We start from the raw sequence: 13,976 nt of genomic DNA, 5'->3' as shown, positions 1-13,976 counted from the left end.
CACTTGCACTTTATAAATTATTATGAAATACTAGCTGATGCCCCGGCATTGCACGGGTATTTCATTATAGCAATAACACTGTAAATGGATTCAAATAAAGATACTTTATAGTGGTGAATGAAATTATTTTTTTACAGCTTAATAAAAAGTACAATATTCAAATTATAATGTGAAATATTTGACAAAATGAATACAATACAACTAACGCAAAACGTGATTATAAACAACAATTTTAGTTTCACCTCCTGGAGCAAGAACATATAAATTCTTGGGTGAACCCACCCTTGAGCAAGCAACATAGAGTTGTGGGCCGCGAGACCCCCAGAACATATCACCCCAGGTAGTGAAGGATCTGCATACCAAGTTTCATTTAAATCGGTCAAGCAGGTTTTGATTTACTGTGAGAATGGCAGCTGTTTACATTTTTTCCATTGACATGAATGGGTGAAATCTGATTTTATGTTTGTAGCTCCGCCCACGTGTGCAGGTGGGCCGCGAGACCCCCAGAACATATCATCCCAGGTAGTGAGGGATCTGCATACCAAGTTTCGTTCAAATCGGTCAAGCCGTTTTTGCGTGATCGCGGCACATACACACATACACACACACATACATACCTCCGATTTTATATATATATAGATTCTAGATCCTCTGTGTTCATCCCACGCTTCTTTGAACTCCATCACCGTTTTCTTCTCTACCACCTCTGTCAGGAGCGCATTCCAGGCATCCACCACCCTCTCTGTAAAGTAGAATTTCCTAACATTGCTCTTGAATCTACCACCCCTCAACCTCAAATTATGTCCTCTGGTTTTACCATTTTCCTTTCTCTGGAAAAGATTTTGTTCTACGTTAATACCCTTCAACTATTTGAACATCTGAATCATATCCCCCTTTTCCCTCCTTTCCTCTAGTCTAGGGTATACATATTCAGGGCTTTCAGTCTCTCCTCATATGTCTTCTGGCACAAGCCTCCTATCATTTTCGTCGCCCTCCTCTGGACCGCTTCAAGTCTTTTTATGTCCTTCGCCAGATACGGTCTCCAAAATTGAACACAATACTCCAAGTGGGGCCTCACCTGTACAGGGGCATCAACACCTTCTTCCTTCTACTGGTTATGCCTCTCGTTATACAGCCCAGCATCCTTCTGGCAGCAGCCACCGCCTTGTCACACTGTTTTTTCGCCTTTAGATCTTCGGACAATATCAACCCAAGGTCCCTCTCCCCGTCCATGCATATTAGCTTCTCACATTCCAGCATATACAGTTCCTTCCGATTATTAATCCCCAAATGTATTACTCTGCATTTATTTGCATTGAATTTTAGTTGCCAGGCATTAGACCATTCCTCTAACTTTTGCAGATCCTTTTTCATATTTTCCACTCCCTCTTCGGTGTCTACTCTGTTACAAATCTTGGTATCATCTGCAAAAAGACACACTTTTCCTTCTAACCCTTCAGCAATGTCACTCACAAACATATTGAACAGGATTGGCCCCAGCACCGAACCCTGAGGGACTCCACTAGTCACCTTTCCTTCCTTCGAGCGACTTCCATTAACCACCACCCTCTGGCGTCTGTCCGACAGCCAGTTTCTGACCCAGTTCACCACTTTGGGTCCTAACTTCAGTCCTTCAAGTTTGTTCAACAGCCTCCTATGAGGAACCGTATCAAAGGCTATGCTGAAATCTAAGCAAATTACATCTAGCATATGTCCTCGATCCAACTCTCAGGTCACCCAATCAAAAAATTCAATCAGGTTCGTTTGGCACGATATACCTTTTGTAAAGCTATGTTGCCTCAGATCTTGTAAACCATTAGATTCAAGAAAGTACACTATCCTTTCTTTCAGCAACACTTCCATTATTTTTCCAACAACCGAAGTGAGGCTCACCGGCCTGTAGTTTCCCGCTTCATCTCTGTGACCACTTTTGTGAATAGGGACCACATCCACTCTCCTCCAATCCCCGGGAACCACTCCAGTCTCCAGATATTTGTTGAACAAGTCTTTAATAGGACCCTCCAAAACCTCTCTGAGCTCCCTCAGTATCCTGGGATGGATCCCATCTGGTCCCATTGCTTTGTCCACCTTCAGTTTTTCAAGTTGCTCATAAACACTCTCCTCCGTGAACGGCGCAGAATGTACTCCATTTTCTCGTGTAACTTTGCCAGTCATAGAAACATAGAAACATAGAAAGATGACGGCAGATAAGGGCCATAGCCCATCAAGTCTGCCCACACTATTTACCCACCCTCTTAAATCTACTGACCCCCTAAAGTATAATTGTGATTATACTGTCACTCTACTGACCCGCTCATTCAGTCCTAGTGACCCTATCCCTTGGCATGACCTCGCAGGGATCCCACATAGGTATCCCATTTGTTCTTGAAGTCTGGGATGCTGCGTGCCTCGACCACCTGCACTGGAAGCTTGTTCCAGTGCTCAATCACTCTCTCCGTGAAGAAGTACTTCCTGGCGTCTCCATGAAACTTCCCTCCCCTGAGCTTGAGCGGATGACCTCTTGTGGTCGAGGGTCCCTTGAGAAGAAAGATATCATCTTCCACCTCGACCCGTCCCGTGATGTACTTAAATGTCTCAATCATGTCTCCCCTCTCCCTACGCTCCTCGAGAGTGTAGAGCTGCAATTTGCTCAGTCTTTCCTCGTACGGGAGACCCTTTAGCCCCGAGACCATCCTGGTGGCCATCCGCTGAACCGATTCAACTCTGAGCACATCCTTACGGTAATGTGGCCTCCAGAATTGCACACAGTATTCCAGATGCGGTCTCACCATGGCTCTGTACAATGGCATCATAACTTCAGGTTTCCTGTTGACGAAGCTTCTCTTGATACAACCTATCATTTGCCGTGCTTTAGATGAAGCCTTCTCCACTTGAGTGGCTGCTTTCATGTCAGCACTGATGATTACTCCTAAGTCTCGTTCTGCCGTAGTCCTGGCTAAAGTTTCTCCATTCAGGGTGTAAGTTCTGCAAGGATTTCCGTTACCGAGATGCATGACCTTACATTTCTTGGCGTTGAAGCCCAGCTGCCAGATCAAGAACCAACTTTCTAAAGTACGCAGGTCTTGCTCCATAGCATCCTAAAGATTATAGCCGTTTACTATATTGCATAGTTTGGCGTCATCAGCGAATAAGGTTACCTTGCCTTGAAGCCCTTGAGTTAGATCCCCAATGAATATGTTGAAGAGGAGTGGCCCCAGGACCGAACCCTGTGGCACTCCGCTGGTCATCTCCAACATTTTAGAGTCAATATCGGTCCTTCTCCAAGATTTTCTTGTGTGAACACAGAACAGAAGTATTTGTTTAGCACATTTGCTTTTTCCTCATCACTCTCCACATATCGGTTCCCAGCATCTTTTAGTTTAGTAATTCCATTTTTCATCTTCCTCCTTTCACTAATATATCTGAAAAAATTTTTGTCACCCTTTTTTACATTTTTAGCCATTTGTTCTTCCGCCTGTGCTTTCGCCAGACGTATCTCTCTCTTGGCTTCTTTCAGTTTCACCCTGTAGTCCTTTTTGCACTCCTCTTCTTGGGGTTTTTTATATTTCACAAATGCCAACTCTTTCGCCTTTATTTTCTCCGCCACTAGTTTAGAGAACCATATCGGCTTCCTTTTTCTCTTGTTTTTATTTATTTTCTTCACATAAAGGTCCGTAGTCATTTTTATCACTCTTTTCAGCTTAGACCACTGTCTTTCCACTGCTCTTATGTCCTCCCATCCTAACAGCTATTTATTGTGCATGTGGAGGCCCACGGATACTTTTTTTCACTTTGAAACTTTCGTTGCTGCTGGTTCGACTGGGCTGTGCAGCTTTTGTTCAAAAATCCTATTTATGGGTATTAAAGCCATTCTTCAGTGCTGGTTATCATCTCACACTCCTACTCTGATGATAAAGTTGGAATACTCTGATGATAAAGTTGGCAGGGTATGAAGGCCAGGCTATTTCGAATATTGGCTCTAAACAGGGCACTTTGTTTCTCCGGTTCTGGTTACCGTTCTGTTCCACCTTAACACCACTTGCCAGAAGCAGACTTTTGAACTGATACACATCATGACTCCATGATTTTGTTGGGTTCCAAAGGAGGGTGGAGGGATTCTATAGATTGTTGTTAGGACATTGTACTGTGATGTTGCATTTCTTTGGTTTGTATTTCTGAAAAACTTTAATAAAAATGATTAAACATTTTTTAAAAAACGGTTAAGGCCCTTCAGCTTGGAAAAGAGACAGCTGAGGGGAGATATGATTAAGTCTACAAAATCCTGAGTGGAGTAGAATGGGTGCAAGTGGATCGATTTTTCACTCCGTCAAAAAATAACAAAAACTAGGGGACGCTCACAGTTACAGGGAAATATTGTTAAAACCAAAAGGATGAAATTTTTTTTCTCTCAGAGAATAGTTTAGCTCTGGAACGCATTGCCAGAGGTTGTGGTAAGAGCAGATAGCAAAGCTAGTTTTAAGAAAGATTTGCACTCACCAAAAATTGGAGAGAAAAACTATCTTCTTCTGTGATACTAACGTAATATATGAAAACAATAATCACAGTTGTAATTTTTAAAAAACTTTTCAAAATTATTTATGAAAAACTCAGACCCTGAACCCGTGAATAATAGTGTAATCACACCACCTGAGGTTCAATAGGGGACCATCATAGTTTTTCACTGTCCCCATATACCATCCAAACTATATGACAAAATAAATACACCAGGTACTTATCTGAAAAGGATGGATTATCGCTGTTGCAGAATCGCAGACGTGTGTGATGTGCCAAGTGCAATAAAATAGCAACAATAAAGTTGATTGAAGAAAAATTAACTCTAATGACCCTGTCCCCCCGGAGTAGCATTTTCATTCACTTTTACCGGTCAGCCCATCCCGACAAGGTTACCTCTCTGAAGTTGTGCGCCACTAAGAGGTATTTATATATAGTTTTTTGATTGAGTGTTAAATTGTTAATTTTGTAAGGGATATATATTCATATTTCCTGAGCCCATTGATAGTGGGTTTTTTCATTTTTAGATAGGATTTTCTTCACTAGTTTCATTTGTGTTTTGGTTCACTAGTATCCTTCCCTGAAGAAGACTTGAAACTCGAGTCGGGGGGACAGGGTCATTAGAGTTAATTTTTCTTCAATCAACTTTATTGTTGCTATTTTATTGCACTTGGCACATCACACACGTCTGCGATTCTGCAACAGCGATAATCCATCCTTTTCAGATAAGTACCTGGTGTATTTATTTTGTCATATAGTTTGGATGGTATATGGGGACAGTGAAAAACTATGATGGTCCCCTATTGAACCTCAGGTGGTGTGATTACACTATTATTCACGGGTTCAGGGTCTGAGTTTTTCATAAATAATTTTGAAAAGTTTTTTAAAAATTACAACTGTGATTATTGTTTTCATATATTAAGAAAGATTTGACCAAGTTCCTGGAGGAAAAAAAAAAAAAAAATATATATATATATATATATATATATATATATATACACCCTTTCTTCTATACTCATTATTTCTTCTCTCTCTACTTCTCCACCTAGATACACGTCGGGCACACTCCAGCGCACCAAACTTTAATCACAAGGAAGGAATAATGGAGGCAGCAGAAGGCCAGCGAAGCTTTCCAGTATACTGCATTGACTGTCACATGTATGACTACCTCCCTTCCGGGAGGCAGGCCTACATATGCAGTCGATGTCAGGAACTGGCTAGCCTAAAAAAGGAGGTCGGGAGACTGCAGATCAAAGTACAGGAGCTAGAGGGACTCTGCTCCACAGAGGAACCAAGGGAATCTGAACCGACAGAGGACACCACCAGAGAAAACCACATCAACGAACAGGTCAGAGAACTCGAAAGATTCATCGAGGAGGCCTGCAAGATGGTAGAAACACAGGATCACCCCCTCTTCAGAAGGGAACAAACGGATGGAGGACAGGACCCGCCAGGAGCCACCAGGACCCACCAAGAGCCGAGGGAGAGGAACCTTGCGGAGGAACCAACCAGGAGAAGGAAGGATTGGAGGACCCAATCATCGATACAGACCTGAGACCCAGAAGGAAGCTGAGGAGAGGAAAATCTGCTATCGTGGTGGGAGACTCAATCCTGAGAGAGGTGGACAGTCACATAGCAGGAGGCAGAGCGGATCGCCTAGTGACATGTCTTCCAGGGGCGAGGACAAAGGACATCTCCGACAGAATCGAGAGAATCATGGAGGGAGCTGAGACAGAGGACACAGCAGTGATAATCCACGTCGGAACAAATGACGTCAGCAGAAGGAATTTCAACATGACTACACTGACCGAGCAGTTTAAGATCCTGGGGAGGAAGCTGAAGCTGAGGACAGGGAAGATAGCCTTTTCAGAGATCCTGCCAGTACCAAGGGCAGATGCGAGGAGGCAGACCGAGCTGCAAGCAACAAATGGATGGCTGAGGCGATGGTGTGACGAGGAGGGTTTCCTCTTTGTACGGAACTGGTTAACCTTCCTGGGGAAAAACAAGCTCTACAGGAAAGACGGACTGCATTTGAGCACGGCTGGGACGAGGATGCTGGCACGTAACATCCAGACCTGCATAGACATGACTTTAAACTGATAACAAGGGGAAACCCAATAGTCGATCTGACCTCAACACATCGGACCACAGTATCGAGCAATGATACTGAAACAGGAAATGGCGATAGTGGACTAGAGACAAAATGGACACTTTATGGACATATACCCAAAGATGCAGCACAGGGACCCGAGAGGAAATTAGAACTAAAGAACAAGACAAGGAGGAAACAGCCGGAACCAGAGGGCTATCGAAGAATAAAGAAGCGGGCAGAGGACGGGATAGACACATCACAGGAGGCAGCATGTGAGGAGACCAGCAGGAGCAACAAATCAAGAGTAGATCCAAAAGAAAAGGTAACAAACTGGGACTTAAATTGCCTATATACAAATGCTAGGAGCCTAAGGACTAAAATGGGGGAGCTAGAAGTTATAGCCGGAAATAAGGACCTAGACATAATAGGAATCACAGAGACATGGTGGTCAGAGGACAACAAATGGGATGTGGCCCTACCAGGGTACAAACTCTACAGGAGGGACAGGGCACACAAGAAGGGGGAAGGAATAGCACTGTATATAAAGGACTCCATTCCTTCATCCAGAACAGAAACAACAATAAGGGCAGACGGTCTGGAGTCACTATGGGTTAAGCTGACAGGAGGGGAAGGAGCTGACATCAAGTTGGGACTGTACTATCGCCCACCAGGACAGCCAGAAGCAAACGACCTGGACCTGGAGGCCGAACTGAGGCAGGTGTGCAAAAGTGGAAGGGTGGTGGTTATGGGGGATTTCAACTATCTGGGAATAGACTGGGACATTGGGCACTCAAATTGCACGAGAGAAACTAAATTCCTAGAGGCGATAAGGGACTGTTTCATGGATCAACTGGTCACGGAACCAACGCGAGGGGATGCCACTCTAGACCTAATCCTCAACGGGCTAGAGGGACCCGCAAAGGAAGTGGTGGTACTAGCACCATTAGGGAACAGCGATCACAACATGATCCAGTACAAATTAAACATGGAAACATCAAAGGTGAAAAGAACCACAACGACAGCACTCAACTTCAGAAAAGGAAACTACAAGGACATGAGGAAAATGGTAGGAAAAAAGCTCAAGGAAGGTGAAGACCATAAAGGAAGCCTGGGCACTGCTTAAAGGCACAGTGCTCGAGGCACAAGACCTGTGCGTCCCAAGGTTTAGGAAAGGGTGCAAAAAAAACTGAACTAGAAACCCAGCATGGATAACAACTGCAGTTAAAAAGGCGATAAGCGACAAGAAATCGTCCTTCAAGAAATGGAAAAAGGAACCAACAGAGGAAAACCATGAAGAGCACAAAAGACACCAGAAAGAATGTCATCGAGAGGTCAGAAAAGCAAAGAGAGAATATGAGGAAAGACTGGCAGGAGAAGCAAGAAACTTCAAACCCTTCTTCAGGTATGTGAAAGGGAAACAACCAGCCAGAGAGGAAGTGGGACCCCTGGACGACGGAGACAGGAAAGGAGCGATAAAGGAGGAAAAAGAGATAGCAGAAAGGTTAAACAAATTCTTCTCGTCAGTCTTCACCAGAGAGGACACATCCAATATCCCAGAACCCGAGGTGATTATAAACGGAGAACACGACAAAAGGCTGGTACAACTAGAAGTAAGCAAAGAGGATGTCCTCAGACAAATAGACAGACTAAAGAGCGACAAATCACCAGGCCCGGACGGCATCCACCCAAGGGTACTAAAAGAACTGAGAAACGAAATAGCAGAGACACTTCGCCAAATATGTAACCTCTGTCTAAAAACTGGGGAGATCCCAGAGGACTGGAAAATAGCACATGTCACGCCCATCTTTAAGAAGGGATCAAGGGGTGACCCGGGAAACTACAGGTCTGTGAGCTTGACCTCGGTTCCAGGAAAGATAATGGAAGCAATGGTAAAAGACACAATCTGCGAACATATAGAAAACAATGGACAACTGAAGGCGAGCCAGCATGGCTTCTGCAAGGGAAGGTCGTGCCTCACGAACTTGCTGTACTTCTTTGAGGGAATAAACAGCCAGATGGATAAGGGGGAATCCATAGACATCATTTACCTTGACTTCCAAAAAGCCTTCGACAAGGTACCTCACGAATGGCTACTTAAAAAGCTGTGGAACCACGGGGTGCAAGGGGATATATACCGATGGATCAAACACTGGTTGGCAGGCAGGAAACAGAGGGTTGGAGTGAAGGGCCAATACTCAGATTGGCAGTGGGTCACAAGCGGAGTTCCGCAGGGGTCGGTGCTGGGACCTCTACTGTTCAATATATTTATTAACGATCTGGAGACAGGGACAAAATGTGAGGTTATCAAATTTGCTGATGACACCAAACTCTGCAGCAGGGTTAGAAACACGGAAGATTGTGAAGACCTGCAAAGGGACCTAACGAGACTGGAAGACTGGGCAAAAAAGTGGCAAATGAGTTTTAACCTAGAGAAATGCAAGGTCATGCATGTAGGGAAAAAGAACCCGATGTTCATCTACAAAATGGGGGGAACACTGCTAGGGGTGAGTAACCTGGAAAGGGACCTGGGGGTGATGGTCGACACATCACTGAAACCATCGGCGCAATGTGCGACAGCCTCAAAGAAAGCAAACAGAATGCTGGGCATCATCAAAAAGGGTATCACAACCAGGACGAAGGAAGTCATCATGCCGCTGTATCGCGCAATGGTGCGCCCGCACTTGGAGTACTGTGTTCAATACTGGTCGCCGTACCTCAAGAAGGACATGGCGGTACTCGAGGGAGTGCAGAGGAGGGCGATTAAACTGATAAAAGGTATGGAAAATTTTTCATATGCTGACAGGTTAAAAATGCTGGGGCTGTTCTCCCTGGAGAAGAGGAGACTTAGAGGGGACATGATAGAAACCTTCAAAATCCTTAAGGGCATAGAGAAAGTGAATAAGGACAGATTCTTCAAACTGGGGAGGCACAAGCACTAGGGGTCACTCAGAGAAATTGAAAGGGGACAGGTTTAGAACAAATGCTAGGAAGTTCTTTTTTACCCAGAGGGTGGTGGACACATGGAACGCGCTTCTGGAGGATGTGATAGGCCAGAACTCTGTACAGGGGTTCAAGGAGGGTTTGGATAGGTTCCTGGAGGATAAAGGGATAGAGGGGTACAGATAGAACTTGAGGTAGGTTATAGAAGTGGTCAGAAACCACTTCACAGGTTGCAGACCTGAGGGGCCACTGCGGGAGCGGACCGCTGGGCGAGATGGACCTCGGTCTGACCCAGTGGAGGCAACTTCTTATGTTCTTATGTTATTGGGGGAAGCTACTGCTTGTCCTGGATTGGTAGCATGGACAATATATTGCTACTCATTGGGTTTTGGCCAGGTACTGGTGACCTGGATTGGCCACCATGAGAACGGGCTACCAAGCTTGCATTTTATTGCACCTTTAGAAAATTGGTTAAGACCTATTTGTTCAAAACATTTGTTACTTGATTGATGACTATGTCATAGTTTCTTATTGTATATTTCACTATTGAAATATTGTATTGCTTTTCTGTATGCTTTGTATTATCACTCAAAATCTTAATAGTGCACAAATATGTCAAATCTGAGATAACATCAGACCTAAATTAGCCACCTAGATAGTGAAGATCTACACACAAGTTCCTCAGAATGCCAAACCGTGTATTCGTGTGGTAGCCGTCCTCATAGGAACATTATAGTGTGTATTTATTTTGTTTCATAATCTATATATATAAAATCGGAGGTATGTATGTGTGTATGTATGTGTGTGTGTATGTGCTGCGATCACGCAAAAACGGCTTGACCGATTTGAACGAAACTTGGTATGCAGATCCCTCACTACCTGGGGTGATTTGTTCTGGGGGTCTCGCGGCCCACCTGCACACGTGGGCGGAGCTACAAACATAAAATCAGATTTCACCCATTCATGTCAATGGAAAAAATGTAAAAAGCTGCCATTCTCACAGTAATTCAAAAACGGCTTGACCGATTTGAACGAAACTTGGTATGCAGATCCCTCACTACCTGGGGTGATATGTTCTGGGGGTCTCGCGGCCCACCTGCACACATGGGCGGAGCTACAAACAGAAAATCAGATTTCACCCATTCATGTCAATGGAAAAAATGTAAACAGCTGCCATTCTCACAGTAATTCAAAAACGGCTTGACCGATTTGAACGAAACTTGGTATGCAGATCCCTCACTACCTGGGGTGATATGTTCTGGGGGTCTCGCGGCCCACCTGCACACATGGGCGGAGCTACAAACAGAAAATCAGATTTCACCCATTCATGTCAATGGAAAAAATGTAAAAAGCTGCCATTCTCACAGTAAATCAAAACCTACTTGACCGATTTAAATGAAACTTGGTATGCAGATCCTTCACTACCTGGGGTGATATGTTCTGGGGGTCTCGCGGCCCACAACTCTATGTTGCTTGCTCAAGGGTGGGTTCACCCAAGAATTTATATGTTCTTGCTCCAGGAGGTGAAACTAAAAATGTTGTTTATAATCACGTTTTACGTTAGTTGTATTGTATTCATTTTGTCAAATATTTCACATTATAATTTGAATATTGTACTTTTTATTAAGCTGTAAAAAAATAATTTCATTCACCACTATAAAGTATCTTTATTTGAATCCATTTACAGTGTTATTGCTATAATGAAATACCCGTGCAATGCCGGGGCATCAGCTAGTAATAAATAATAATTTATAAAGTGCAAGTGCTTAAATAAGTTGTAATTTTCATTACTAAAGTATTGCTGCAATGGCAGTTACTTAGCTTTTGAAACTGGGTCAGCCTCAATCCCCAGGGTGGGGGATGGAGAAAGCTATAAAAGAACAAACATTGTATAAATTAAAGAACCCAGTGAGTAAAATATTAAAACTAAACTGTTGCTAAATTCCTTACCAGAGCAGTTCTGAATCTTAGCAAAATGCTAAATCCCTGTTCAATTTGCTGGGTTGGTGTCACATGATCAGGGGAACCGGCTTATTAGATCCACCTACCACGCCGTGGCCATTTTCTAACCCCGGCAAATTGAACAGGGATTTAGCATTTTGCTAAGATTTAGAACTGCTCTGGTAAGGAATTTAGCAACAGTTTAGTTTTAATATTTTACTCACTGGGTTCTTTAATTTATACAATGTTTGTTCTTTTATAGCTTTCTCCATCCCCGACCCTGATGAAATCATGAAACGCGTCGGTGGGGATTGAGGCTGACCCAGTTTCAAAAGCTAAGTAACTGCCATTGCAGCAATACTTTAGTAATGAAAATTACAACTTATTTAAGCACTTGCACTTTATAAATTATTATGAAACAAAATAAATATACACTATAATGTTCCTATGAGGACGGCTACCACACGAATACACGGTGTGGCATTCTGAGGAACTTGTGTGTAGATCTTCACTATCTAGGTGGTTAATTTAGATCTTGTATCATCACTGGAAAGTCCAGTCCTCTTTATTCTGTGAACTGCCTAGAACGTTTTGGGTGTTGGTGGTATAGAAAAATAAGGTTATTATTATTATTGGTTTGATTCAGTAAGGCTATTCTTATGTTCTTATGCTTTGCATCTTGTGATTAAAAAAATATCCTGCCTTCAGCTGCATTATTGAGAAATTGCACACAGTATTGTCAATCAATTCCAAATAATACAGCTGCGTAAAAAGTAGATTAGTTAGGCACCATTGACTTGTGTTCAAGTCCTAGCAACTTGATAAATTACAGATCTAAAAGATCAGTTTTATGCTAGTCCTATAAGGTCCTCTAGCGTCATTCTCATGGTTGTTTTCATGTCCAGCCAACTGATTGCTGGTCGCCCTCTTCGCCTGGTTCCGTTGATCTTCCCAAACATGATATCCTTCTCCAATAATCTTTCTGTTCTGCCAGTGTGACAGTTGTAACTTCGTCATTTGGGTTTTGAGTGACATAGCCAGTTTGATCTCTTCTAGAATCGATTTGTTAGATCTTCTTGCAGTCCACGGCATGCATAAAATCCTTCTCCAGCACCAAAGCTCAAATGAGGCAATCTACTTTCTGTCTTGTTTCCGTAGTGTCCAAGAAAATGAGTGCGTGGACAAGTCTGATCTTTGTTTGGAGTGTTATTTCCTTTGTTGAGAGCCTTCATTGAAGAGCACTTCTGTGCTAAAGCCATTAATGAGGGTTATAGGAAATAAGTTTCATTGCATAAGATGGGGCCTGAAAGAAATAACATGTGTTAGTGCGGTAGTTCCTTTAAGGTTAAATGTCTGGCTCAAGGTCACAAAGAGCCTTAGCAGGATTTCAACCCAGGCTTCTCTGGCTCTCAGGCCACTGATCAAACCACTCCTTTTGAGACACAAAGAATGAATGAATGCTGTCAAAGACCTTTATTTTAGCATTATATTCATACTGTAGAATGAAATTGAGTACATCAGATGCAGAGAGTCAGCACATTGCAGTGGAAAGCAAACCTTTTGGTACATGCTTAGAGAGAAGGGATTGCAGACTGTGATTAAGCACACACAGGGGCATTTTATCTTTCATATTACAGGGGCTCTGGAAAGCTACATTAAGAGACACTGCACACCATGTATTACATGAAAGTCAAATAAAAACTCAGTTTAAAAAGAATAACTACACTAAACTCAGCATGGGAAAAATTAATTGTTTCTCTGTGCAGTCTTGAAGAAGGTTCAGTAATTAAAAGGTAAAGCATTGTAAATCCAGTCACCAATAGCACTGCTGAACACATCGACATTCATTTTTTAAGGCTTTTTTTTTCCTTTTTCTCCATTTCTACTTATTTCGTCTGTGTTTTTTGTCATCATTCTTTCTCAGAAAGGTTATTCCTATTTCTGTCACATTTCCACCCTTCAGTTGATCTTGAATAAATTGTACATCTGCCGGCAAATGAATCTGGAAATAAACAAAATATCATATTTCTTCATTAATATCAACACAGAATAAATTAATTCAACAAAGAACAGGAGAACCAAATCCACAAAACTCAATAAAGAAAACAAGGAATGGAGATGTCCAATGAAGACTGGTGAATTCAATCTTTCTTAAAAGGTCCTTTATTCATCCCAAAAATCTCAATGACTTGAAATGTACATGTTTCGGCTCGCTAATTCAGCACTGAGAACGCTTCTTTTATCAGTCATGATTTGTACAAGATATACACTTCTCCCTCCATATTCACTGTGATAGGGGATTAACAGAACCGCAAATACAGAAAAATCACAAATAACTTTTTCCTATGTTATTCGCTGTTTTCTATTAAAAACCATTAACACACAGTGGCAATTCATCTTTTCAGTCACAGCCCCCCAAACATGGAATTCCCTCCTTATTTATTTAAGGGAAGAATGCAATCTAGACAGATTCAAGAGCAAGTTAAAAAGC

General features: G+C 42.7%; 1 protein-coding gene across 1 annotated transcript in view; it reads right to left on the bottom strand.

The window, feature by feature from the left end:
• Positions 1-13,072: 13,072 nt before the first annotated feature.
• Positions 13,073-13,976, bottom strand: part of TRAPPC3L (trafficking protein particle complex 3 like) — a 101,281-nt gene continuing 100,377 nt past the window's right edge. The window contains exon 5 of the mRNA XM_033938414.1: positions 13,073-13,487. Within this exon, the coding sequence (XP_033794305.1) occupies positions 13,368-13,487 (120 nt within the window). The 3' untranslated portion in view covers positions 13,073-13,367. The remainder of the gene's footprint in view (positions 13,488-13,976) is intronic.

This window comes from Geotrypetes seraphini, chromosome 3 (genome assembly GCF_902459505.1).
Source record: "Geotrypetes seraphini chromosome 3, aGeoSer1.1, whole genome shotgun sequence".
Lineage (NCBI taxonomy): Eukaryota > Metazoa > Chordata > Amphibia > Gymnophiona > Dermophiidae > Geotrypetes > Geotrypetes seraphini.
This window is presented reverse-complemented; position numbering and strand designations above follow the sequence as displayed.